Source organism: Meleagris gallopavo, chromosome Z, assembly GCF_905368555.1.
Source record: "Meleagris gallopavo chromosome Z, MGAL_WU_HG_1.1, whole genome shotgun sequence".
Classification (NCBI taxonomy): Eukaryota; Metazoa; Chordata; class Aves; order Galliformes; family Phasianidae; genus Meleagris; species Meleagris gallopavo.
This window is the reverse complement of record NC_139435.1, coordinates 18,790,853-18,818,593: the sequence shown is the minus strand read 5'-3', so window position 1 is coordinate 18,818,593 and position 27,741 is coordinate 18,790,853. Positions and strand designations below refer to the sequence as shown.

The 27,741-nt window shown below is 35.4% G+C and overlaps 1 protein-coding gene across 5 annotated transcripts in view; it reads left to right on the top strand.

Annotated features, from left to right (window-relative positions):
• Positions 1 to 27,741, top strand: part of PDE4D (phosphodiesterase 4D) — a 594,225-nt gene that overhangs the window by 244,542 nt on the left and 321,942 nt on the right. The window contains exon 1 of one of the 5 annotated variants that reach the window (XM_085213714.1): positions 9,546 to 10,155. The exons of the other annotated variants lie outside the window; for them this stretch is intronic. Coding sequence (XP_085069840.1) covers positions 9,887 to 10,155 — 269 coding nt within the window. The 5' untranslated portion in view covers positions 9,546 to 9,886. Of the gene's footprint in view, positions 1 to 9,545; positions 10,156 to 27,741 lie in introns of those variants that run through there. 5 annotated transcript variants of the gene reach the window in all.

The following is a 27,741-nucleotide window of genomic DNA, read 5'->3' as shown; positions in this document are numbered from 1 at the left end:
AGGAACAGACAGGTTAAAGCCTCAGTGTTCACATAAGAACGTAAATGCATCAATGCTTTGACTGAGCAGACAATTTCTTTCTGATACTCTTCATTTCTGCATCAGCAATTTTAATCAGGTATAACAAAGTCTACTGGTTCTGTGAACGTTTTCATTCCATCTAACCTCTGTAGGAGTCTTGATTCTTGGAGAGTGAACTCTTCTCTAAGACAATACCTTATAATGCAAGCAGTGTCTCAAATGCAGTTCTGCTGTTACACACTTGTTTCCAGAAGACATTCTTGATCACTCATTTCCTGATAGTTGCAGTCTCCTTTAACAGCAAAGGAGTGTTTAATCTTATATATGGAGAAGATCATGCATTCTGCAAATTATCCTAGGAGCACAATAAAGTCTTCAAAGGTACTCCAACCTCACTAAAGAGGAAATGTGCTGTCATTAGACACTTTCTTCCAGATCATTGTATACCGTGGCTTTGATTCGTTATACGGGCAGTGCTGTGATCTAACCCAGCTCAGCACTGTGCAGCCATCTGCTCCTGGGTGGGATAGTGGAGAGAATCAGAAAGGTGAAAAGTGTGGGAACTCATGGATTGAGTTAAAGATATTTACCATGTAAAGAAAAAGCTACACATACAAGCCAGGCAAAACAAGGAACTAATTTGCTACTTTCCATCAGCAGATGTTCAGTCACTTCTAGGAAAGCTGGGCTCAGAGTGTGTAGCAGTCTCTTGGAATGCAAAAGGCAAACTTCTGCTATGTAATACCAAGCAGTTCTTGGATTTATTTGCTGTGCAAATATATATATATATTGATATATAGTTGTGCAAGTAGCTGGCAAATTTAGTAGATCCAAAATTTTAAGAAGCCTTCTCCATTTGGGCTCCCATAATCAGTGAAAATAAAAGGAAGACTTTTTTTTTACCTCTCTGAAGCTTTTTTTTTGTTTGTTTGTTTTGTTTTTTTTTTTGTTTTGTTTTTTTGGCCTTTCATTTTGTAGTCAAGATATAAATAGAACCAAAATTTGTTCTTAATGCAACCATTCTGACATTATCTAATTATTTGAAATGTAATAATAAATAAAAACATTGTAAAAACCAGCAACAAACAGCAGAATTTTAAAGGTTGAAAAAATAAAAGCTTGAAAAATAAAACTTGAAAATATCTGGCCTATGGATTATCTCTGTCAGTTAATGGATTTAATGTTTTACATTCAACTGTATAAAAATCTCCTTAAGTCCTTAGTTCCTTTTCCACTAACTTGCAAACTCTATTTTTAGTGAGCTCTTATGTCTGTTCTTTGTTAACACTAAAGGCAGAATATCCTATCTATGTACCAGAAGGATATTTTAAAATTCAATTCAGAAATGTTTTGCATATTTTTTGTCATGTTATCTTGGTTTGGCTAACATGGGTAATTCAAGGGTGTTAATGTAATACAGATGCTTAACATATTTTATAAAGGACTGACAATTTTTCTTGCCCCTTAGAAAACTTCAGATTTAGAGATGAAAAAATGACATATTCCTTACAATTATGCTCAATCAGAAGGTTTGGAATATTAACTTTTCCAAAACTAGAAGTATTCCTTATGCTATAATGAAGTCGTGACACAAATATATACACAATTTTGAATTGGGTAAGCATCGCACCCTTTACATGGTTTTTCCTGCAGGTACTTTATTTCTTCTATTTCATCATCCTGCTTCAAATAATAATGAAATACTACAAGCAGGATGATAAAATAGAAGTATTTGGGAAATATTTTGTTTTTCTAACCTGATAGATTGTATATGACACTCTTACTTAGATGTTGTTGCAGTATATTAAGAGCATATGAGATCAGCTATACTCTTTTAGTTAGTCATATTTTATTTCTCTAGTTATATGTGTGATAGGATGTAATTCAACAGATAATTTGTGATGTCTCTAATTAGATGCACTGAGGAAATTAAATTTGTTACCATTGTCTTTTAAAGCAATAGTTATATATCAGTTTTTCATACTGTGCTTTGTATTCTGGCTTCTGCTGCTAGTTTATTCCTGGCTAAGAACTGTCTTTGTTAATTCTTAATCACACTGTAGAAGCAAATACTTTGTGCTGTTTAAATTCCAATTCTTAGAATGTGTCAAGTTACAACTTTAAAATACATAGAAAAGACACTCAAGTGGCTTTCAATGAATTATCTAAATGATAATTTAGAAGTGATTCTTAAAAGGTGTATTTTCTTTATCTATTCAAAATTTCGTGGCAGGAAAAAAAACAATTTAAAGGAACAAGCTTGAATTGAACCCTCATAAATTCAACAGCTTACATAGAAGTCTCAGAATTCTGAAAGATCCTGTGCTATTAATGCTTTCTCATAAGCTGTGATTTGTCTTTTAATGCACTTAGTTTTTTTGCCATCAAATGATAGCTCATCCATAGACAGTGAATTAGTCTTAGGAACTTACTGTAGACTTTCATACTTTTTTTTTAATTGTTATTTTTGGACTGCTTTAGATTTTATAAATATTTCTTTGAATTCATCCCAGCTTTTAGCATGTGGTTAAAATAACATGTTGGTTGGAATATAACAGATGGTACAGATTCCTTATTGAGTCAACTCTCCATTCTTATGTCTGACCGCTCAGAGATGTCCTTATTGTGCTGCTGCGTTTTAATGGCAGGAATTTTGCCAAATATTCCTCTCCATTCTTTGATGTAGTTCTGTAAAAGTACATCCATTTCCCTTAATCCTACTCCAGGAAATGTTTTCATTACATAATTGCTGCTCTGTTTATTCTTATTTGGCATTTGAGGTGATTCACTTTTATATTAATGTGTATGTGTGGGGAATTATACATCTTCCTATCTCTTCCAATCTTTTCCCTGCAAACCATGCTTCTTGCCACACTGAATAGCTTATTTTTAAAAGTAATGCTGCTTCTTTCTTTATGAAGTTTCCATTTCTATATTCTAGCATGTCTCACTCTAGCTGAGGCATTTTTTTTCTAACAATTGGTATGCTAAAACTTTTATTTTTAAGTGGTGATTACTTTTTTTGTTTAGTCAAACAGAATTTTGTTACAAGTCCTTTCTAATGATAGCACTTCAATATACTGAATATATATGAATATGATCCACTAGCTTTCAAAGTTTTTTTTAAATACCTTTAATACCTTACCTACGTAAGGAACATCTGATCTTGTTAGAGAAAAATCTCCAGGCTGTTCTATGACATGTTGATAGAATTTTTTCACTTATAACAAGATACTAAGCATACTGCTCTTGAGAACCTTGTTCCTTCCATTTCTTTGTTGTTGTTGTTGCATTCCTGTATGTGAATGAGTTTTTTTCATTCTATTTCTTTGACAGTTCATTCACTTCAGAATTTACAGAACAGAGGATCACTTCCAACAGTGCTCAATTCATAGAATGCTATTTCAGAAAGAAATAACACTCTGAAAACAGCATTAGTTCTTCACAGCAGCATGAATTGTAGAAGGAACTGTAGAATCTTGAGAAGATTTGGAGGGAATTTCAGTTTTCAACTGTCAGAAGTATACTATGGATATGTATTTGATTTAACTATTTTGGAAGTATATGCATAAACATTTTCTGTGACATCTACATAAAATACTGCTGAACCCTTTGTGCATGAACTTAAAATCTTAGAGTTATGTCTGGCCGTGCTTCAGAAAGTAGCTATTCTGTGTGCTTGTTTTCTTTTATGTTATATGCTCAGCGTTCAATTATTGCTATTGATTATGGCATGCACGGAAAATATAAAGCAGAAATCCAGCAGCTCATTTGGGGAAATAAACAATTGAAAAGCACTTTATTTTTGTAGAATTGTGATAACATTAAAACAAACAAAGAAACAAACAAAAAAAAAACAGGTTAAATTCAATCCCACTTTATTTAAATTGTAAGATAAATGTGTGCGGAAACTATGAAAATAGTTTTTATTATCTCAGGAATAAAGTGTGCTAAAATTTTAATGGATTGCAAATGTTTCATTGATGTTGACGATATCTAACTTCAGTGATAGCATGAGCTGTTTTTTCTTCATTCTCTTCTCATTCTGAAATCAAATTTATATATGTCTATCTATCTGACTATTGGGATGGAAGAAGTTTGATAAGCACTATCTTGAGCTTGGAAAATCCACGTCATAGAGAATGTGGCGAATGGTAGATATGAAAATGATATTGAGAACTTTACAAGTACATATCATTTTATTGAATTTTGTCACCTACTAATTATTATTTATTCTTTTTTTAATCTTTCTTTTCTTTCCTTACTGCAGTGCTCTGCAATTCACACCTTAACCTCCTTTCCTAGATGAGAATTATTGCATCATCCAATATTCCTATTTTCTATTTTATCTAGTATTATGGCTTGTCTCTACCACACCATATCCTACGGAGCCTGTTGTTTACTCCAGAGAATTAAGCCATTACATAGCACCCGTTCTTCACAACCAACTCTGACTATCTGCTTTCCTTTCCCACTTCCTCTGTGCCGTTCTGAGGTGCTCAAGTACTTCAGCATGGTCTAACCTCACAGCTAGCCCTGCTTTAAGACTTGATCACCTGAGGTCCCTACCAACATGAACTCTCCCTTGATCCATCAATTCTGATCCACTAGCTTTCAGAGAAGTATCACATCAGAAGTTTGTGCTTTTACTTGTGCTCCTACTTGTTCGGAGTTTTCTTCTTGATCTCAGATCAGATATTTTAATAACTTTTCAAATTTTATGTGAAAAAGTTTTACCGTACCTTGTGAGTAACTCCATTTATGCTTTAATAAGAAATAGTCTAATGAGTCTAATATCTAATGAATATAAGAATAGACATAACCTCATATTTTACAGTTTGTGTTATTAGTTATAAAATTATATTGACTTTATCCTACTCTATTTGTAGGAAATTACATTTTTATCCTCGTTTGTTCTTTCTTATGTGAAAGTCAAGTACTATCAGTTTTGCACTACAGTATTACTTACAGAAGTTATCTTTTCCTGTTCTTCATGGTGAACAGAGGATTTAACATTTTCAGCCTGTGATATTTATTTATTATAAGGAGCATATTTTATAGCAAAGTTTATGAAAAGTGCTTTACTTTTTTTTTTAATGTAAGATTATGATAACTGGAAGAGAATATAAGTTATTGATTATTCTCCAGCTTTGTAACACTGAATGTCTGTTATAAGAAGATTCTAGTTTTCTGTTTTTCTTTAGAGCCTTAGGCTGTTTTAATTGAGAGCATAGTAGGTAACACTAAATATGATATGGATATAACTTTTTCCGATGCAGTTAGGACTAAGAAAAATTTGAAAAAATAGATTTAACTGTGAATATATTGAATATTTAATCAGTGCAATTGAAACACAAAATATAATTATACTTAAAGCAGTATCAGCAGTAGCTTTTGGAAATGTGATATATATGAGCTCTCAAATGTCCTATTTTGGAAGAAGAAGTAATTTTTATTTATTTATTTATTTTAATTTGTGGTAGGATTTCACAGCATGATTTCAGTGATCTCAACTGTAGGACTGGGGAAGAGCCCAGAAGACTAACTCAGAGAATCAAAGAATCCTTTGAGTTGGAATGGACATTTAAAGGTCATCTAGTCCAACTCTGCTGCAATGAACAGGATCACCCACTGCTAGATCAAGTTGCTCAGAGTCTGATTCAGCCTTACCTCTCTGGGTATGGGGAATCAACCACATCTCTAGGCAATCTATTCCAGTCCCTCACCACCTTCACAGTAAAAGACTTCTTCTTTATATCCAACCTAAATCTACCGTTCTAAAGCTTGAAGCCATTTCACCTTGTTCAATCACCATAGACTCTCCTAAAGAGTCTGCCCTTCCTTTCCTTTAGCTTCCCTTCAGATATTGAAAGGCCACTCTCAGGTCACCTTGCAGCCTTCTCTTCTCCAATCTGAATAGCCCCAGCTCTGTCAGCCTCTTCTTGTAGGAGAGCTGTTCCATCCCTTGGATCATTTTTGTGGCCCTCCTCTGGACACACTCCAACAAGTCCATGTCTCTCCTGTACTGAGGACTCCACATCTGGATGCAGTACTCCAGGTGAGACCTCACCAACACAGAGCAGAGGGGGAGGATCACCTCCCTCATGCTGCAGGCCACACTTATTTTGATGCAGCCCAGGATCCTGTTGGTTTTCTGGGCTGTGAGAGCACATTGCTGGCTCATAGACAGCTTGCCATCCACCAGTAACCCCAGGTGTTTCTTGGCAGGGCTACACTCAATCCTTTCCTCTCTCAGCTTGTATTGGTAGTAAGGATTGCCTCAACCCAGATGCAAGACCTTACACTCAGATTTATTGAAGTTCACCTGAGCCCACTGCTCAAGTCTGCGTAGGTCCCTCTAGGTCCCTTTGGACTTAGACACCTCTAGTGTGTAAACCACACCCCACAGCTTGCTGTCATCAGGAAACTTGCTGAGGGTGAATTTGACCCCACTGTCAATGTCACTGATGAAGATATTAAAGAGTATCAGCCCTAGCACTGACCCCTGGGAGACACTACTTGTCACTGATCTCCATCCAGACGTTGAGCCACTGACCATCACTCTTTGGAGTCATATTTCTTCTAGCATTTTAGTTTTTAAGTAAATGTTGTAACTTATAATGACTGTATTCAAATTTTCTGCTAACAGGTGTTAGCTTGCTGTCCTGTACATGTTCCGTATTACCTCTTTGAATATGTGGCTATCCACTAAGTACCTGTAATCACAGAATCACAGAATTACTGGGTTTGTAACGGACTTCAAGAGACTGAGTCCAAACCCTATATGCTAGGTGTCAAACTAATGGTCATTAATTCTAGTCCTACTAAAGCAAAAGGAAGTGAGACTCTAGATTTATGGACTAATACTCTTATATCATTTTCTTGGTAAAATATTCCAACTTGAGTTATGAACTGAAATCAGTTTAGTCTTATTGATGTCATTGATCTCTCAATTTCTGGCTTAAGAAAGCTACTACAGCTCTCTTAAGACCATGCTTTGGAATAGACATAAGATGGCAGTATTTCATACCATAAAATAGCCTAGGTCTCACTATGCAAACCGTATTGTTAGAAAAAGCGATTAGACTTATGTAGCATAGTACACTAACACAAGTAATATTTTTTGTTCATCGTGCAAACAAAATAATCACTTATATTATGCTCCATAAGCAGAATTTAGATATTTATTGTACTGTTGAAGAGCAGAGCTCTGTATACTGTCTTCTAAAGAAAAAGGAATAGGAGTGATTATGTCAGCTATATGTTAGTTACAATTTAATCCAGTTAATTTTTTCCACCTGTGGATTGACAGTCCATTTCCAGTTTAAATTTCATAATTCAAATTTTGTTTTTGAAGTTTTAATTATATCTGGATCTTATTTTATATTTGGGCAGTATTGGTCTTCACACTGCTCTGCTTTACCCCAGCAGAAGCTCAGCACCCCGTAGCTACTCACTCCTTTTCCAAACATGGGGCGGGGGAGAGAACTGGAAAGGTATAATTGAGAGAACTCATGAGTTAAGGATAGCTTAGATATAACAAAAACTGCACGTACAAGCAAAGCAAAAGAAGAAATTCATTCACTGCTTCCCACTGGCAGGCAGGTATTCAGCCATGTATAGGAAAGCAGAGCTCACCACATCTAACTGTTCATTGAGAATACAAACATCATCTCTCTGAGCACCCCACCATTCCTTCATCTTTACCCCACTGTTACAATTCAGCATGATGACATTTGGTATGACATATCCCTTTGGCCTGTTTGAGTCGGCCTTCCTGGTTCTGTCCTCTCCCATCTTCTTGTGCAGCCTCAGCTCCACTCTGGCAAGGCAGAGTGAGAAGCTAAAAAGTCCTTGTCCTAGTGCAGCACTGCTCAGCAACAACTGAAACATCTCTTTGTTAACAATGTTGTTTTCATCAAAAGTCCAAGCAACAGCAGCATACAAGGCTCTGTGAAGAAAACTGACTCTATTTCAGCTAAAGCCATGACACAAACCCTGATTAAATCATACACAAAATTCTAGAAAAATTGATAAAATGGAGTCCATAGTGTTTTCTGTATTCTGTGGCACTGCCCAAGACAGTTAAATTTGTAAATACGCTGTTATCAAATTTCACATATGACACAGTACAGTTAAACTTGTCTACATAATGTGGCTCATACCTGATAGCAAAGTCATTCTAAACGTAAGCTGACCTTTCAGTTGCTGTTCTGTCCTGCTTCTGCCGGCATTGTGGTGTTCTTTTTATAATTCTCAGGATTTCTGACCTCAGTGCTAAGTACAAAGTTGGTTCCTCTTCTTTTTTGGCACAGGCCTGCTTTTATGGGATTTCTGATTTCACCTCAATGTCGGTGACAGTATCTGCCTTTCACGTGTGGCAGTATAATTGTGGTCAAACAAACTTCACCCCATGGAAAACCTGGATGCTGTATTTGCTTGTAAAATGAAATTCTTATTCATAAAGGAAAGAAGGATTGTAAGATAAAGGGAAGGAAAAAAATATATTACTAACAAAAATAATACGCAACCAATGCTCTGACATTAAAAAGAAATCTTTCATAAAGAGGCGATGACTTTTCCTTTAGAGTGAAGAGGAAGTATGTTTATAACTGAAATATTATTGTTGTCACTGTAAAAATGAATGCAGCAAGCTTAAGTAAATATTAGCTTCTCACTGGTTATTACAGATCTTTGCCATCAGTCATCAACAAAACTGAACACATTAATAAAAATTTCCTCCTTCAGAATAGCTGGAATGAGTTAATTTAATTAAAAATAAGTCTTAACAAGCAACAACAACAACCTCATCTCTAAGGAGAACCCTGAAAAAGGTTTTCTTGGATTAAAAAAAACTGCAATGACATCTTCTTTGTATAATTAAATTAAAATATTTTTAAATGAAATTTAATAGCAGTATGCATTGACGAAATAAGTGCAAGTACTTCTGCTTTTTATATTTCAGAGATTCCCTTTTCATTACATTAGACAGCTTCCTCACCAATAGCAAACAGTAAAAAAGGCACTTTCATAGTTCAAGTAGTGATAATGATACACTGAATTAAGAACATCTCATTACACCAATACCGGTATCTCATAGTCTGGTTTTGGTTTGTTTGCAACTTTTAACGTCACGTCTGTTTTGTATTTCTGGAAAATGTAAAGCAGCATTAGCTTTTCCTAAATGCATTTGAATAGTGGTTGTCATAAAACTACTGTTGTTGGGTTGGGGATAAGGAAGAGAAGGCAGTACTGGAACCCTTTTACACTGTCTTAGTATTTAATAGTTAGCTTGAGGTAAAAGTTTGTAATCTTCATTTGTAATTGGGAATGACAAATACTGTAGATTATGGGGAAAAACAACAACAACAACAAAAAACATAATAGAGGATATTCCCCCCTCCTTCCAGGCCTCCCTGAAGGTTCAGGAATAGACAAATGGAAAGAATAACCAAACAAATGAGCATGCATCTGATGCGTAAGCCCTCCTCCAACACTTTTTATGTACATAACGAGAAGCTACTCAAGCAGCTGCAGCGCATTAGTTCCAATAGTTTAACAGGCAGCTTTATAGCTCCGACAAAAGGCTGTGTGCACTCGCTATGATAGCTAATAAGTGATCTTTGGCAAGAGGACTGTGAGAGGAGTGGTAATATTTAATAGGTTTCTGTGGAGGAGTTAGTTCACTTTTTTCTTTGTAGATCATAATCTGCAGAGAGAGGCTGAGGGCAGCAACACCATGTTGAGAGCAGCATAGGCTGAGCAAGAGCCTGGAGCTCTGTGTAGTTCCTTGGAGGCGACTTGGAAGGGAATCAAACTATTATAGGGCTGTAGCAGACCTTAGTAGCAAGCTTACTTGGGAGGCATGGCTCAGCAGACAAGCCCGGACACCCTGGCTGTTCCTGAGGTGGATAATTCACATTGTCAAAATCCATGGTTAAATGAAGATCTTGTGAAGACCCTGAGGGAAAACCTCTTGCAATATGAAAAATCCGGGACGTCTAAGAAATCTTCCTCTGCTTCTCCTCGCTTATCTCCAGTTATTTCTCCTCGAAACTCTCCCAGGCTTTTACGCAGGATGCTTCTGAACAGCAACATACCAAAGCAGCGGCGTTTCACTGTGGCACATACCTGGTAAGCACTGAGCAGGTCATTACAAGATGTCAGGCTAACTTGTCTGCATAGAGCATTTCTCTCTCTTGTGTCAGGGCTTGTGTTTTCTTGACGTAGGCATGAATCTCTGACTGAAAGAGACAGTTTAATAGTTCTAATTTATGACTCAGGTTCATTTCACATCTGAAGTTTAAAATAGTGAGTTAGATAACAAATATAAAGTAAAAAACAAAAACAAAAAAGTATTTGCTTTTTCAAAGCTACCCTTTTTCCTTTTTTTTTTTTTTTTTTTTTAATAATTCCCTTTTTCCCCTTCTGTCAAGAAAAAAAATTGAAGTCTTCAGAAGGAAAAGTTCTTATGTTCTGTGTTCAGGCTAGAATGATAAGGAAGTCTTTTTTTCTTTCTTTCTTTTTTTTTTTTTTTTTTTCCTTTTTTAAAATACATTTTGTATATTTATAGCCAATTTATGCCTCCCTCCTCCCCTCTTCTTCACCTATCTCTAAACTTGGAAACAGGGTAACACGACTTTATCTCTCAACAAAGTTCAAATTAAGAAGCACTTGATAGAGATGGGTGGGAATAGGTTGTATATGAAATAGTACTTCTTATTAAAACAGTTGCTAGGATAAACAGCAGAAAGACAGAAAGGGAAACCCTTGTTAAATGGTTCGGTAGCACTTTGTTTGTTTTGTTTTGTTTTGTTACTCAATCATTTTTTAGCCATGTCCTTGTAATCAAATATATATTAAAAAAAACCAAACACTTCATTTTGTTGCATCCACCTTCTTCCAAACAGCAGCATAATTTCATTACTTAATTTATTCTTTTTTTCCAAATGATCCATACCAGATTATTGTAACTCAATAACACTTGCCTGTTCGCTTTAGTCATCCTGACATCTTAATGTGTTCTGTTGTTTCTTTTTTTCTTGTCAGATTTTATCCCCAGTATTTTTCAAATAAATATGTAACATAAAGAGTGGAGGGGTCTGAAATATATTCAAAGTCACGCATTATAAGCAGTACATAAACATGTGTTATTCAAGTTTATTTTCATTTGTCTAGTATTAAATCTACACCATAGATATGTGGTAGGTATGTATTCTACATCTCTACAATGAATGTTTTCTGTGGCTAAACTGTATTTTTGTACTGCATGTTAGAATATACTAGCAAGCACATATAAGTGGAAAATGATGTTATAATATTAAGGTTAATCACTGATTAAAAAACAAATATATACAGCATAATAAACAATACAGGTTAATTGAAAGTTAGTGTATAGTGAAGTGTGGATACATACTACAGACAAATTCAGTCAAATCAAGCAAGCTTAGTATATGGTACATTAAAATGTAACAACAAAAATCCCAAAACAATAACTGCCTTTTTTCTGCTGGCAGTTACAGACATGACTTAGAGTAACAAGTTTTCCTCTGATAGAGTAACTCCTGAGTAGGAGGGGGGAAAGAATGTGTGACTTTTTTCTTAAAGAATGTTTTAAAACCAGTGTGTCTTGTCAGACATTGCATGTATTAAAAGAGAAAACTGGATGAAGTTATGAGACTACACTTTCACTTAATAATTAAACGTAACCTCCAACAATATTAAGGCTTTCTAAATCTTGCTTTTCATAAAACAGCATAGAGATAAGAACATGTAGGATTGAAACAAAAACCAACCAAACAAAAAGCCAAGAAAACAAATTCAGGCAGAGCTGCTTTTCTTTGTAAACTGAAAATAAGTACGTTTTTCAAAAAAATTACTAAGGAAATGTTATCATGTATGGTTACGTGTTATGACAGTTATTGCGAACAGTTCAGGGAAAACAGAAAGGAAATGTATTAAAGGCGACAGTAATCAAGTGAACAAACAGATTTGGGCAATATGAAAGGGCAAAGGTTTTCACAGTATTAAAAAATGGAATTTTGTTTAAATGCACTTCCTACTATGAGTTTTGGAAAGTTTTGAGTTTGGATAGAGTGCCTCTTTTTACATGACTGAAGGAAATGTTTGTTTTTTTCCAGATACTAATCTTTTAAAATACTCAAACATTTCATACGTACTTTTAAATGATTTGAGAGACTGGGTTCATCTTAGAAACAGGTTTTATTTAGCAAGAAAGTAGGGAAGTAGCAAATCAAAGAGAGAATTAGAATAAATAACCAGAGAACTTGCATGTGTTGTCAGACTTATAGGCCTGAAAAGGAAAGTGGAAGTACTATTGTGTGCTTTCTAATCTTACTTGTTGCAACATTCCATTCACCTCATTGCTAGTAGATCTTCAGTTGATTACCTATTTATAAAACTGAGATAACTGTGACACATAGTTTTATAATACTTTGGCTAAATTTCTGGGAGATGAGCTGCTGGAGAGGAGCTCTGCAGAGAGGGACCTGAGCGTCCTGGTGGACGACAGGTTGGCCATGAGCCAGCAGTGTGCCCTCGTGGCCAAAAAGACCAATGGCATTCTGGGGTGCATTAAGAAGAGCGTGTCCAGCAGGTCAAGGGAGGTGATCCTCCCCCTCTACTCTGCCCTGGTAAGGCCTCATCTGGAGTACTGTGTCCAGTTCTGGGCTGCCCAGTACAAAAAAGACAGGGATCTCTTGGAAAGAGTCCAGCGGAGGGCCACAAAGATGGTGAAGGGCCTGGAGCATCTCCCCTATGAAGAAAGGCTAAGTGAACTGGGTCTATTTAGCCTTGAGAAAAGAAGACTGAGAGGGGACCCGATCCAGTTTATAAATATCTGAGGTGTGGCGGCCATAGTGGTGAGGCCAGTCTCTTTTCAGTGGTACGTGGAGACAGGATGAGGGGAAACGGACATAAGCTGCAGCATAGGAAGTTTTGCACGAATGTGCGTAAGAACTTCTTCACGGTGAGGGTGACGGAGCACTGGAACAGGCTGCCCAGGGAGGTTGTGGAGTCTCCTTCTCTGGAGATATTCAAGTCTCGCCTGGACGCCTACCTGTGCGACCTGGTGTAGGGAACCTGCTTTGGCAGGGGGGTTGGTCTCGATGATCTCTAGAGGTCCCTTCCAACCCCTACAATTCTGTGATTCTGTGATTCTGTAAATAGGAAATATAGTATTTGAAATTTCATATTCACATAATCTTATTTCAGTCTGCTCCTAGAAAAAAAAAAGGTGCTCTAAATTCAGAGCTTACTCCCAAATATTGTATAATAGGTTTCAGGACATATTATTTGTCCTCCATAGTTCTGATCTTTTATGTAAGTGCTCTAATTCTATTGAATTTGTAATTTAATTCATTTTGTACTTTAAGAATAGTAATTGAGTTATTTGTGTGTACATCTTTCTTGTTTAGGGCACTGTTCACATAAACATAAAACATTTTGATATCGATCTCACCGAAGCCACCAATAAGTTGGAATGCCATTTATGTCATATTCCAGTCCTTTCTGCATTTACAAAATACCTTTACTTTTAGAATGTGTTTTCTTCTGTTTTCTTAGGATGTATATAGGAGTATGCATATAAACATGCACTCACACAATTCTAAACATAAGAACTAATTGTATAACATAAAAGAGATTGCCATGTTTTGTAGTGATGCAACATACTGTCACTGCAGGTCCAGTGCACTTAGGTACCAGCTAAATGAATTGTTCTAACTGCCTGATTTCCATTCATATACAAGCAATTAGAACTGGCTGGATTCTTCTAGCATTTTAGCTCTCCTTTCTTTCATAAGGCCCATCACTATCCACTTATGATGGCTTGACTGTAAAATTGTTGACACCAAGATGCATTTACTGTATTATGGGGCTTATTGTTTTGCTGAGTAAAATGTTAATAATTGTAGTCATATGTCAGGAATATCAGTTTGCATAAGATCAGATTGAATTAATGGCCTGGTTGAAATTTCAAAATGCCTTCTTGTTTTATGATGAGGTACCTACTCACAGGGTGCGATATTGACACCTGTCCAATTAATACTATGGGGGGATTGTGTATTATGTGAAAGGTAATTATGTACATTCTAATCACTACGTGCTATTAAAAAAGATTAATGGAGAGTAGTAAGCCTTTGATATTTCTGTAAGAGGCTTCGCGGTTCATCCTTCCTGAAAAGTTAAGCTGTTCTCTGTTCTAAAAACTATATATTGAGTGATAAAATAGGAGTGTTTAAGAAATGGACAGGGTCGTTTATGTCTGTTCTTTCTGAAATGGTGCTCAGGAAGACATGTAGTAGTTTTTGTGAGAGTTTGTGAGAGTGTATGTATGTGCATGTGTTTAACTTTCCAGGTTAAACCATGAGGTTTTTAAGGGAAACTATGAACTATCCATGTGCTATATTCAGAAAAGTGATTACTTCATTTTGCTTACAGGACTGTAATGGGAAATTTGCTAATAGTTCTGTTAACTTGGTGTTCATTTCTGGCTGGTAGCCTCACACTTTATTCTTCCTCAACTCTAACTCAGAATTCATTCTAACAGTTGAAAGAATAGCTTCCAAATTACTGATTTTAGGTTCTTGAGGGGGAAAAAGCACTGCATCAGGAGCAACTTGAAAGAGGAGACTTTAAGCAGTAGGGTTGCATAAGATCTTCATTTTGATGGAGAAGTTTCTGAATAACCTGCTATTTCAGAGAACGTTACAGCCTGGAATTTATTGGGAACTGCTGGCCTGTACCAGTGTCAGTCTGTAGAACAGTGTCAGTCTATAGGAAACAACTATAGCAACTGGAAAGAAACAAGTGTTTCAAAGCTTTGTGGACAGGAATTTGAATATACTTTAGCCAAAAGCACTCAAGTTCCTCAGAAATCAGCATTATATTGAACTACTGAAAAGTAATCATGATGCTTTGAGGCCTGTTTAGTGTAATGATGCAGAAGTACTTGTAACAATCAGACAAGATAAATGAACCCTTCCGGTACATGTTTGGCAATATCACTTTCTGCATTGTCTTAGCTGTCTCTTCCTATGCCTTTTCTCAGCCACTGACTCCCCAGTGCAGTTTGACAAGAGCATAATTATGATGGAATTGTGTGTAATGGGATTTGTGAGCAGTGGTGGCTTTTGGTTCCAGGGAGGGAGGTCTGAGAATTCCCCAGCTGTGAGAACAGCCAGTGTGTGTGACGTGTTCAAAGGTCTGTGGAAGGATGTTTAGATACTTGAAGTCCTGCAGCTTTGGCAACTTGTGGGAAGCCAGCTTTCCTTTATTTAACATGAAAAATTCCTTTCTGTAGAGAAGGAAGGAGGAGCAAGGAGGGTATTTGCAATAAAATAGTAACATCAATGCAACATAGCAACTAAATGGTGTTTAATAGAATAAAAAATATGAAGTCATGACATATTCTTAGTTGTTTTTTGTTTTGTTTTTGCTTTTTAATTAACTGTTGTCTTAATATTTCTCTATGAACATAAAACATTCAAATAGTAGTTTTTTTTACTCTGTTGTATATTATTTTGGACAGAATATTTGCACCACTTAGCTTTTTTTTTTTTTTTTGGTACATATAATAAATATGTTTATTATATATAAACTATATATGCAATATATACAGCAAGTATTTATATTCAAATACTGCAAGTAGTGATAAATGACATTCTCTTCATTATATGAGGTATTGTTATTCATAGTTTCATTGCTATCTTCCCCTTTGATATCTTTGTCCCTTCCATATCTCCTCTAGGACTCATTTAGTAACTTCTGATATTTGAGATTTTAATGATTTTTCTCATTATATATTTTTTAAAAAATATTTACATTTGCACCCTAAAACCTAAACGTTTAATATGGTTATTGTCTGTAAGAACACAAGTATGTACCCATTTACAGACAGTACTTTCATCTGAATTTAGTCAGTCTTTGTCCCCACCCATAGTAAATATTTTCACATTGACTTTGGCACTCAGATATGAAAACGATAGATGCCTTGGAAATAGTTTAGATAGATATGGGTAGGGTGTGCCATTTTAAGTTTCAGGAATGTAACTGGCATAAGAATACTGACAAACTTAGGTCTTTTGTTTATTTCTTTTTCACAATTTCTTTTCAAAATACAATAAAAACTCAAATGTTGGTTATAAATATATAAAAATGTTGCTTTTTTTTTCTACCAAACTTGATATGGTTCTGCACTATTAGATTCAGTGTATTTTTACAGAAACTATGCTAAGCTGCACTAAAATTATACCAGAGTGAACTTATAGACTTCTCTTCCAAATTTTAAGATGCATTTTATTCAAAGACTTTTAACACTTATCTATGCTTTCCTCTCTTTCATTACTGAGTGCTTTTCAGGAAAAAAAAATAATTTAGTATATGAAAAGTATTACAAAAGGAAGACCAATCAAAGCAGAATAGATATATAACTATGGTCAGAACGTTAAGGATTGTATGATGTTTATGTAGGGAAGGATATATATAAAATACACAAGCAATGTATGTACTATATATTAACAGCTGAAAATTTCTATAGCATACCTATCCAACCTGCTACTTTCATGCTTTTTTTTCTCTCCTTTTGATGCTTTAATAAAAATATAAAAACAATTTTGTTATTTATATGAAATATGTAATATAGTTAATATTCATGTGGCCGGAGACAATTTCTCTTCACTTGCTGCAGCTCAAGAAAGTCAAAAGGTTAGACATCCATTTCCTAGAGAGCAAGGCAGAGTAGTTCAAACAACAGAGGAAGAAACTTTGTTAAGAAAGATTATTTCAAACTCACTAGATTGCAGAATGTTTTTTTCTGATTTAATGAGATATGGGTACTCCTGATAGCTAAGGCAGTGTGTAGTCAGATTACAGATGCAACAAAATGTAATTAAAAATAACATCCTATTGAATGGTAAAATAAAACATGAAGATTAAAAAGAGAAGGCTGTATGAATTCAGGTTATATGGCTTCTCCAAGGGCAAATCATGCCTTACAAACTTGGTGGCCTTTAATGATGGAGTTACAGCATTAGTAGATAAAGGAAGAGCAACTGATGTAATCTACATGGACTCGTGCAAAGCATTTGACACTGTCCTGTATAACATCCAGATCTCCAAATTGGAGATAAAAGGATTTGATGGATGGACCACTTGCTGGATAAGGAATTGGTTGGATGGCTGCACTCAGACTTGCAATCAGCAGTGGAGACGGGTGGTGTTCTTCAGGGACCAGTGCTATTCAGTATCTTTAGTATTTAGTAGGTGGCATAGATGGTGGTATCATTTGCACCCTCAGCAAGTTTGTAGATAACACCAAGCTGAGTGGTGCAGTTGACACACATGGATCAGGGCAATCCCAAGCCAAATACAGGTTGGGTGATGAATGGCTTGAAAGCAGCCCTGAGAAGAAGGATTCATGGGTGTCAGTTGATGAAAGACTAAACTTGAGACAGTAAGGTGTTCTTGCAGCCCAGAAGGCCAAATGTATTGTGGTTTGCATAAAGAGAAGCGTGGTCAAGGGAGGTGATTCTGCCCCTCTATTCTGCTCCCATGAGACTCCACCTGGAGTATCCAGTTCTGGAGTCCCCAACACAAGAAAGACATGGAGTTGTTGGAGCAGGTCCAGAGAAGGTCTACAAAGAGGATCAGAGAGCTTGAACACCTTCCCTATGGGGTCAAGCTGAAAGAGTTGGAGCTCTTCTGCCTAGAGAAGAGAAGTCTCTGGGGAAACGTTATAGCCATCATCTAGTTCCTGAAAAGAGGCCCACACGGAAGCTGGGGAGGAAATTTGTGTAAGGGCATCTTGCACCCAGTAATTTCAACAACTTACTCTTGACAAGTCTTCGCATTCAATTCTTTAGCAAGAGTATGCACAGTTAATAAATATCTTGTTTATATTCTTCTGTGGATCAAATTTATCAGCACTGAGGAAATACTCTCATTAAGACAAGCAGAGCTAATCAAGTAGTATTTTATTTCATACATTCCTCAAGCATGCTCTGACAGTGGGGTTGATTTATTGTAGACTAGATTTTAATGGGCAATAAATTGTTCAAGTAAGCCTTGGAATACTTTTAATTTGTAGTAACATGTAGGAATGTGTGATGTACAATTATATATCTTAGTTTTATAAGCCAGATTAGCTGGCATGTTCAAGAAGTTTGATAGTGTTCTTCAAGATGTGGATTTGTTCTTGGGATTCTCACTTCACAGTATTGCCTTATTAATTTGGAAAAAAAAAAAAAAGAAAAAGAAAAAGAAAAAAAAAAAAACACCCAAAACCAAACACATTGTAGATGAGTTAAATGTTTGAAAATGTAAAATGCGTGTATAGGTGTTTCTGATATGCATTTTCCAGTTATATTCAAATAATTTATATAATTGTTACTGTAAATATACTCTTGCACTACAAAAGACATGCAATCATCAATAACGTGCTGTTTTTCTAAAGATGGGATAGTTCACTGAGTCAGAAAATCTAACTATTGTATTTCCAGTCTTTCCAAAGTCTTGCTGTGCAGCTATAAGAACCTTTATTATCTGCTGTATTTCAAAAGTATGTCACAGAGATTTAATTCTAGAAAGCTGTTAATTTCAATCATAGCATATAGTGCACTGCATAATAAAAAAGAAAAATAATGAATTGTATAAAAGCATTCTACCATGGGAAACAGACTCAATCACATAATTAAATGTAGAAATCCAATCACAAAACATGTTAATTAAAAAACCTAAGAACTGCACTTACAGTGAGCTCTTTCCCCTAACAAAAAATAACTAACCACAGAAGAAATGTTTGAGGACTTATTGTTTTTCCAAAAACTTATCACTTGCTTTAGAAGACAGCAAGTTAGATGCTCCATTGACAGTGATTATTTGAGAACAATTATGTTTTTAAGTTACTTACTTCATGTGACAGATACGTGCTTGAAACTTTATGGTCCTCTTGTGTTGCGTATATTTAGTGCCTGTATGAAATATATGTATAAGTCCTAGTTGCAACTGTAGCCATGGAGTAATTTTTAATATTTGGTGGCACTACTGTGTAAGCGCTCATGACAACACCAAGCTTTTGGATTTTCATCAACATCAACTTGCCAATAGCAACAACACTGAAATGTGTTGAATTGCATAAATGAAACCAATGAATTAGATATTTGAGAAGATAAATTCTACCTTATTATTGTTAGCAATATAAGAAGCAACACTAAGGTTGAATCATAGTGAGTTCAAGATTGGAGTGCACCTTTCAGTATGCAAAATCCATCTCACCAGAAAAAAATGTGTGAAAAACAGAGATGTTTTGGGAATATTCTATTGAAGTATTGGAAAACGCTGATTTTCTCTGCCTCAGATATTTAGTCTGAAGTTCTTTAGTGTTCCACCCTCCCCCACAAGTACTTACTGAAAGAAAGCAATGTACTGTTTCTCCTAATCTCAAGACTCTCAGCAGGAGAGTAGTATCGCTGAGTGATGAGGTATAAAACACAGCATCATCTATTCTGTTCTGATTGGTGGCAATGAAGAAAACATGTGCCTCATGACCCAACAGTAGACTCTGCTGTTAGTACTATTCTATTTCTTTTTCTTTAAGACATCTCTGTCCTGTTTGTTTGTTTTTCTGTTATTTAACAACACAGTATACCCTGAGGTTTTATTTGTAAATTATTTTTCACTTGTTCCTTTTATGGTATTGAAATTTCATATGGCTTTGAAAAAGCCATATTTTCTGGCTTTTTGCTCAAGTCAGGAAGCCCTTTCCTTTTGAAGATTGTAATGTTATCTTGACAGACCTACAGAGAGACCATCATGGTGATATTCTGCTGTCTTTTATTTATCCTAGTAAAGTTAGTAAAGTAAGTGATTTATTAATGATTCTTCTTGAATTTCCATATCACAGGGAATTTCCCTAGAATATCAGTTGAAAACATCATAGAATCATAGAACTGTTTGAGTTGGAAGGGACCCTAAAAGGTCACTTAGTCCAACTCCTCTGTAATGAGCAAGGACACCTACAGCTACACCAGGTTGCTCGGAGCCTGGTCTAGCCTGACCTTGAATGTCTCCAGGGATGGAGCATCCAGCACCTCTCTGGGCAGCCTTTTCCAGTGCCTCATCACCCTTATTGTAAAAAACTTCTTACTTGTATCCAGACTAAATCTCCCCTCATTTAGACTGAAATTATTTTCACTTGTCCTATCACAGCAGACCCTACTAAAGAACGTGTTCTCTGCTTGGAGTCTTCTCTTCTCCAGGCTGAACACCCTCAGCACTGGTATGCTGAGCTGGAGTTGTTCCTTTTCTGTTGTCAGGCCTATTTTACTGGGTGATGTTGAAGGGGAACTGTAGGAAGTCTTGGCTCAGTACATGGAGAAAAGTATCTTTTCACTCTCTACATATTTTCAGAGCTATCGAATTCTCTAGGCCACACTGAATTTCAAATTCATTTCTAGATATACCTTAGAAAACAGAAAAAAATATTTTTGTCTTGTGGCTTTCTATAAGCTGCTACTTGCATGTTCCATGCGTGAAGACCATCTACAATCAAGAATAAATAGAAAAAATTTATTAGTGTTCAAATTAGACCTAAAAAAATGCCATTAACTATTCCAGCATACACAATGAAACATCATTGTTAAAATATATATAGAAGATGAGGTCAGGTAAAAACATGAAAACTGTAGAACTTGCTTGAATATGCTTTTTTGATATATGCTTGTGTTATGAGCTGAAACTGTTCAATCCATTGTCCTGTCCATGATCTGCTAATACAAGATTATTCTTCACTTATTCAAGATAAAATTAGACAGAAAAGAAACAATAAACAATAGGACAATAGTCGCAGGTGAATATTTTCTAGACCCTGTTAATTTTCAGACTATCTCCTATTTGTATAGGATCTTATGTGAGTTTGCCTTGTTATTAATATTCAGAATACTATTTAAAGTTATGAATCTCTGACATTTTCTTCAAGCTTAAATGATATTACCACTTTTTTTTTGCCACAAGTTTAGTGGATAATGCAACGAATATTTTACAATGGAGGTTTTTGTTCTTCATTTCAGCCTGGCAAAGTTAGTATGAATATGTTGCCGAAATAGTTTGAGGCCTTGTGTATTCCAGGTTATTGGAGGCTACTTAGTCCCTTTTTCTCACTCTGGCTTTTTAATATAAGTAGATGTCAGCTAGTAGACCAGCCATCAAACAGATTTCATTTAAATGCAATTCAAGTTTCAGATATCTAAAACAAACTTTCTTCAGCAAAAACATCTTGTAATTCTTTCTGTGGTCTCAGAGCATTAAAGTAAGTAAAGCATTCACATATACTCAATGACTGATACATACGTTGGTAACAGCATAAACTCAGTATTTAGTCACTTGTACACTTGGTACACTTGGTTATTTACTGTATAGAAGGCAGCACAGATAAAATTCTCAAGGAGTCCCTCTCTCACTGTAACACGAGTTTCGAAGTGGACCCCTTTGCTTTCCAGACCACATCTCAGTGGCGTCTGGGTGCAGCTGGATCCAAACTTTGTCTCAGATTTAACAGTTTATGTACAGAGGATTATATACACAATGGATCCAAGATGCAATTTAACAATGTTTGCAAAGTTTCCACTGGCTATTAATCCCTTACCGAAAGTCTGTCTCAACCCTGAGGAGTCCCTGCTCAAGGCAAGTTGCTGGCATGCAGCCTACTGCTGTTCGGGAGAGCTCAAAGGGCTGTGGGCTGTCTGATACATGTGGGGTAAGATGACTGACTCATAGTTGTATTGCATACTGTCCCTGTTTCCTTGTTGGCTCTTGGCTACCTCATAACTAGATACACCTGCCACAGGCAGTTGCTGCTTCAGCAAGGGTTTGGGTGAAAAAGTCTTGTTGAGATAGAGGGAAGTATACTATCACAATTACTTTAGTACAACGAACAAAAAATGTTTATAAAACTTTTTAGCAGCTTAAAAACAAGAGAAAAAGGAAAGTATTTTTTTTCTTCATAATTAATTTCCTTGCTTATCACTGAAAAAATAAAGGTTGTCTTCCCTATAAAAAGAAAATACAACATTGATTAAATTGATAGCTTGTGATTCATAGCTCTGAATATGTATCTTTGACTGAGGATCAGGAAAAACAGAAAAACCTGCTTCTGCTCCATTCATTTATTTGAGTAGAATATTAATTTCTTATATGTAGGTTTTAATTGTCTGCTACTTAAATGGCTTGGAAGAGGAAGTAAATTCAAGTGACTTGAGCAACATAGGAAAATGTGATTTTCAGTTACCATTAAGTTTTTCGTGATGAATTGTAATGTGTAACATTCACATTAGAGATACAACTCCTTGAATAAATAAATAATATATTGAAGAGCTCATTAGGAAAAAAATGATTATCTGTCCTTTTTCTATCATCTTTTGTGATGTGTAGTGGTGAGGTTACAGTGCAAATCAAAAAGATAAACTCCATTTATGCATCTATTTTGCTTCTGTTGAGGGAAAAATTGTGTAATTGTTGTGTGCAACAATCATGCAACTCCAGAAAATAAGCTTCTCCAGTTCAAAGAGAAGTATATGCCTGAACAAAATATTTTTAAAAAGCAACACAAACAGAACAAAAATAAGTAAGTCTTGTTGATTACTGAGACTTGTAAACAGATTCAAGAAGAGGGACAGATGGCCTTGTGGGTACAGTGTGGGACTAGATCCCAGTACCCTGGAACTTTAAACATAGCTTTCCCATCAATTGCCAATCTGTGGATTCGTGGATGTTGTTTATAGTCTACTGTCCGAATTTCTAAATACTTGGAATAAAATATCATACTATTTATCTCAGAAGAGTGTTGTTAGTATATTTTCCAATTGTTTCCAACTATGAAGTGCTATCATTGCATACAGATCAAGAAAATACTTCTCATCTTCTAAATTTTAAATACCTGTTTGTAGTCTCTAATGGTATTCACAGGCTGTGTATTGTAGAATGCTGACAACACTGTCCTTGTGTTAAACATTTTAACATTTTAACCAATAAAATATATCAGTCTAATGTCTACCCACTGATCTGCACTAAAAAACAGAAGCATTGATGCAGTTGAGAAGGACAACTACAGTTCCATTGGACTTAGCAGTTCAGGCACATGCCACACTAACCTGGCTATGCAGTTCAGAGGTCAGTTGTGTCTGACTGACAGAAAGAACAGGCAGAGTAGAAAAGTACACACTTTCAAAAAGTATAGGCTTATTCTATAGGGTGGAAAGAGGAACAAAACTCAGTTTTATAGACTAGCATTTCTGTCTTGAATACAAAACATATATTTCCTACTTTTCTCATTAAAAGTTCCAACATCTTTAAAACCTGGGGTGAAACAGGTCTTTGTTCTGTCAGTAAAATATGCCTGTTCTGCTCACACAAAGAAATACTAGTCTGGTGGAAGAGATATATGGAATCACTGATAAAACACACCTCATTCTATCACGTTTACCATTCACTGAAGAGCAAATAAAATTATGACTGAATAATTCTGACAGTTTTAAACATCAGAGAAATTGTCTTAAAATCTATTTTAATAACCCTTTCTGTATACAGTTGCTGAGATTAGGTGTGTGTTGGTTGTTTTTTTGTTTGTCTTGCTGACTCTGTCATTATTTATTTATTTTTTTTTGCTGGTATAGGCATACAGTATTGGCTGTCCATATCTTTATTAAGAGGGATCTACAGAGAAATGAAAGGAATTTTTGTTGTTGGAATGCTGCAGCCATGTAATATCTAAGTACATTAATCCAGTTAGAAATATGGGTAGCTGTTTAATGGGCAGTATTGTGGGAAGTTAACCATTTGTTTGCATTTGTGGGATTATATTTCCCAAGTACACAGCTTGAATTGAGCAAATCAATTTAAATAATTCAGTTCAAATTCAGTATATCTTAGAAGTAATCTAAGTGCTTTGGAATCACACACACGTTAAAAACAAAAACAAGCAAACAAACATACAAACAACAACACCTCAAATCTTTTCCAATAGGGAAATCTTGAATGCTTTTGACATAGTGAGTCTAAAACTGCAGCCTTGAAATCTTGGCCTCCCACAGGATGGTGTTCCATATCATCTGCTAAACAGCGCAAGGATATATTATAACTATATATTCATAATTTTGTGATTTTATAGCAACTGAAATGAGGTTGATAATATTTCTGGGGTAGAAAATGCCACTTGACTTCAGAATATATATTTACTGAAATGATTTAAATAAATTCTGCCACCAGACTGTTCTTGTTTTATTAGGAAAGCCATGTTTCTGAAAATGCTTTTTATTGCTATAGGTTCTCCAGTGTTGGTGGAGTTGCCACACAACACAGGATGGAAGCCAATTGATATCAAATCATGTTGCCAACACAGATCTCAGTGACCATAAACATGAAGTTCCACACCATTATGTGAAAGAACTTCTTCACAGTCAGGGTGGCGGAGCACTGGAACAGGCTGCCCAGAGGGGTTGTGAAGTCTCCTTCTCTGGAGATATTCAAGATCTGGATGTCTACCTGTGCACCCTGCTGTAGGGAGCCTGCTTTACAGGGGGGTTGGACTCAATGATCTTTAGAGGTCCCTTCCAGCCCCTACAATTCTTTGATTCTGTGATTCTGTGATGACCAGTTGAGGTAATGAGGGAAACAGAAGAAAAGGTTTGTATTGAGATGAGGAGGTATGGGTTGTACTCAACAATAGAACTCACCTCCTGTACTTTCACTGGTCATGTATGTTGTTCTCAAAGAAGAACTTCCCTGTCTTAAGTGGGATACATTCATGTACAATGATTGCAAATTTTAAACCCAAAATCACCTTCTAAAAACAGATATGCAAATTAAAGATTAAAGAATATCAACTCTAAAAATATATTCTCTTAGCTTTAAAAGTTAATTCTAGTTTTACATTCTTCTCCTTGTTTTTATTTGTCTACATCTACAGATGTGGAGATTGCTCTATTTTTGTCATTGACTGCATTGCTTTCATTGAAAGGTTTATCATATGAGTGGCTAGTCATTCTATTGTTGAAAGGTTAAAAGTAATGTAGCAGTATAAACAATTTCTTTACAGTCTGACATCACTTGGATATTGTAAGAGTTATAACCTTGTTGAGATCTTTGCGAGCTCTGCCCTGCTTCTGCAACTGTGTTGCCCTGAGAGACCTCTGAATTTTGTGCAAAGCACTCATTGAAATTGTGTAATCAACTGATTCTGTTTTCTAAATAAACTCTTTTTCCACCTCTTAAGTCCAACTGGAATGTAAATATTCTTTTCTTAAGTGCAGATTACATATAACGATGTTTTAAACAGTGTAAAGTGAATGAACAGTTATTGTTGCCTACGCATGAGGGCATGATGTTGATATGAGCCCATATTAACCAAAATAAGTCAAAATGGGAATGAAAGGCAGGGACAAAATTTAAAAAGAAAGAGCAAAGGGAGAAGCAGAGAACAAATAAATGATTTACGTGTTGTAATGATTTACATGTGTAATTAAAGAAAATTGGGTTGTTGGTGTTGTTGAAGTGAATCTTAACCTGTTTCTGGTTATATTAAAATTACACTGGCATACTGCCATGCAGCTTAGAACTTAGTAATAGCATGAGAAAGTCATACATTTAGAAACTGAGAACCTAGATATGAAACAAACTTAGTTCTAAAAGCAAAAATTACCTATGTTTGTTTCTGACAAGCTTTGATGAACAATGATGAACAATATTGCAGTTTTATTTTATTTTGGAGGTGAACAAATGGCATAGAATCAACAGCAACATGGCAAAATCAACAATTTCCTTGCTAGTTTATTTTTCTCAGACATTGAACAAAGCATAAGCAATAGAGTAGGAAGACTTTATTGAGCTCAGAGCTGTACTACTTTCAGTGACTAGAAACTGATGATGCTAGAGAAGGACCATGTGTAGGACAAGAACATGGATGGTATGTTGCCAGAAGGCCGTTCAGATGGAGGCGAAGTATAAACTTGCTGGATCTGAGCAGCTCTTCTTTCAAGAGCTGAGTTTGCAGTTCACTTGAGGAATAAATGTATATTTAATATGAAGATAAACCAGGAGCTTTGTTTACTCTTTGTTTTCATAACATCCTATACATTAATATACTCATATATTTATATAGTACTGTGCAAAAATGACATAAATGTGTGTTACTACAAAAATAGACATTTCTTTATGTAGTGGTTGAAAGCCTGTTGCAATTAAGTAGAAGTGAATATTCTACTACTATTAACAGCAGTTAAATTTGCAGAAGATTTGCACTGAAGGTTTATTTTTTTAAAAATTTTAGTTGCAGGGGATGGAGTTTGTTTGGTATATGCACCAGAGTGAACAGGAACACTCCAGAAAGTAAATTAAAGTTAACTGCAGAATCCCAGAATCAAGGTCAGGATTGGCAGGGCACTCTTGAAGTCATTTCATCCAACCTCTCTTTTCCTGCAGCTACAGGAGGTTGCTCATGACTGTGTCCATAATATTAAGGTATTTTATTAATTAATAACATATTAATTTGAATCAATCACTAATAATTAATTCTGTTTAAATCCCCATTTATTAACAAATATTTCTATTGTTCTATTCCTATTTCTATTCTGTGTAATTTTAATTTAGGTGGGGATTTTTTAGTTTATTTGGGGATAAGTTTCACCAAATTAATTAAAACTATTTTAAGTCAAAATAAGTATCCTTATTACTGTTCTGTATATATTCTTCAATTCATCTGGATCACATAAGAAGCAAGTTTCATGAGTATGTTAGACGAGTAACATACTAAACATAGTTACATGTTTTGACTTTTCTTTTGGTTTTGTGATAGACTTTTATCATGGGACTTTCTCCAAGGAGCGGCTGCAATGAGCATACATACAGTATTTTAGAACAAAGATGTTCTTCACAGTAATGGATAAGGAGAGAGGGAAAAAAAAAAGTGAATTTTAATATATGAGATATAAGAAAGTATTGAAATTAAAATTCAGAGTAATTATGAGTAGTAACACCTTTTGGAGCAACGAACAGTATGCTGCATAGTCATTACACTCCTATGTTGCTTGGAAACTGGAGTGAGATTGCTTCATTCACTTGCAGCTTGCCCCAGGTCTCCCCTGCTGCAGTACTGAAAAGTCAGAAGAGAATATATACACATAGAGCAGAACACAACTTCAGTGATGTTAATCAATAAAGTGTTTTCAAAATACACAAAAATAGGACTGGTTCTGTGATTCAAAACAACAATTCGTAATATCCTCTGTGACAGCTGATAAATTTAATGCTTAGCAAACTTAGCCAAAGCAGAAAGTATTGTGTATTTTGGTCTGTTAAATGTTTGCAATAGTAATAATTCTTTATATATAAGAATAAATATCTTGAAAGGCAGGTGATATATAACTCAATAGAAAATAGCCGTTTTTATTTTGTAAAGTATCCTAAAAAAAAAGAACAAAGTAACAAATACATTGGTAATACAGAGAATGACAGCGTAGTTTGTGTTATTGACTAAGTTATTTATCAAAGACTAGTTTATTCTGTTTAAACAGCTGTGACACAGAGGTTAATGTTTGATAGTGGATGGCATCTCAGTAGAGCTTTATTTTTTTTAAATCAGGGCTTCTTTTCAGAGTATTTTCCTGTCTGGTCAAAAAGAAATTTCCACAACTATATCCTCCTTATTATTTG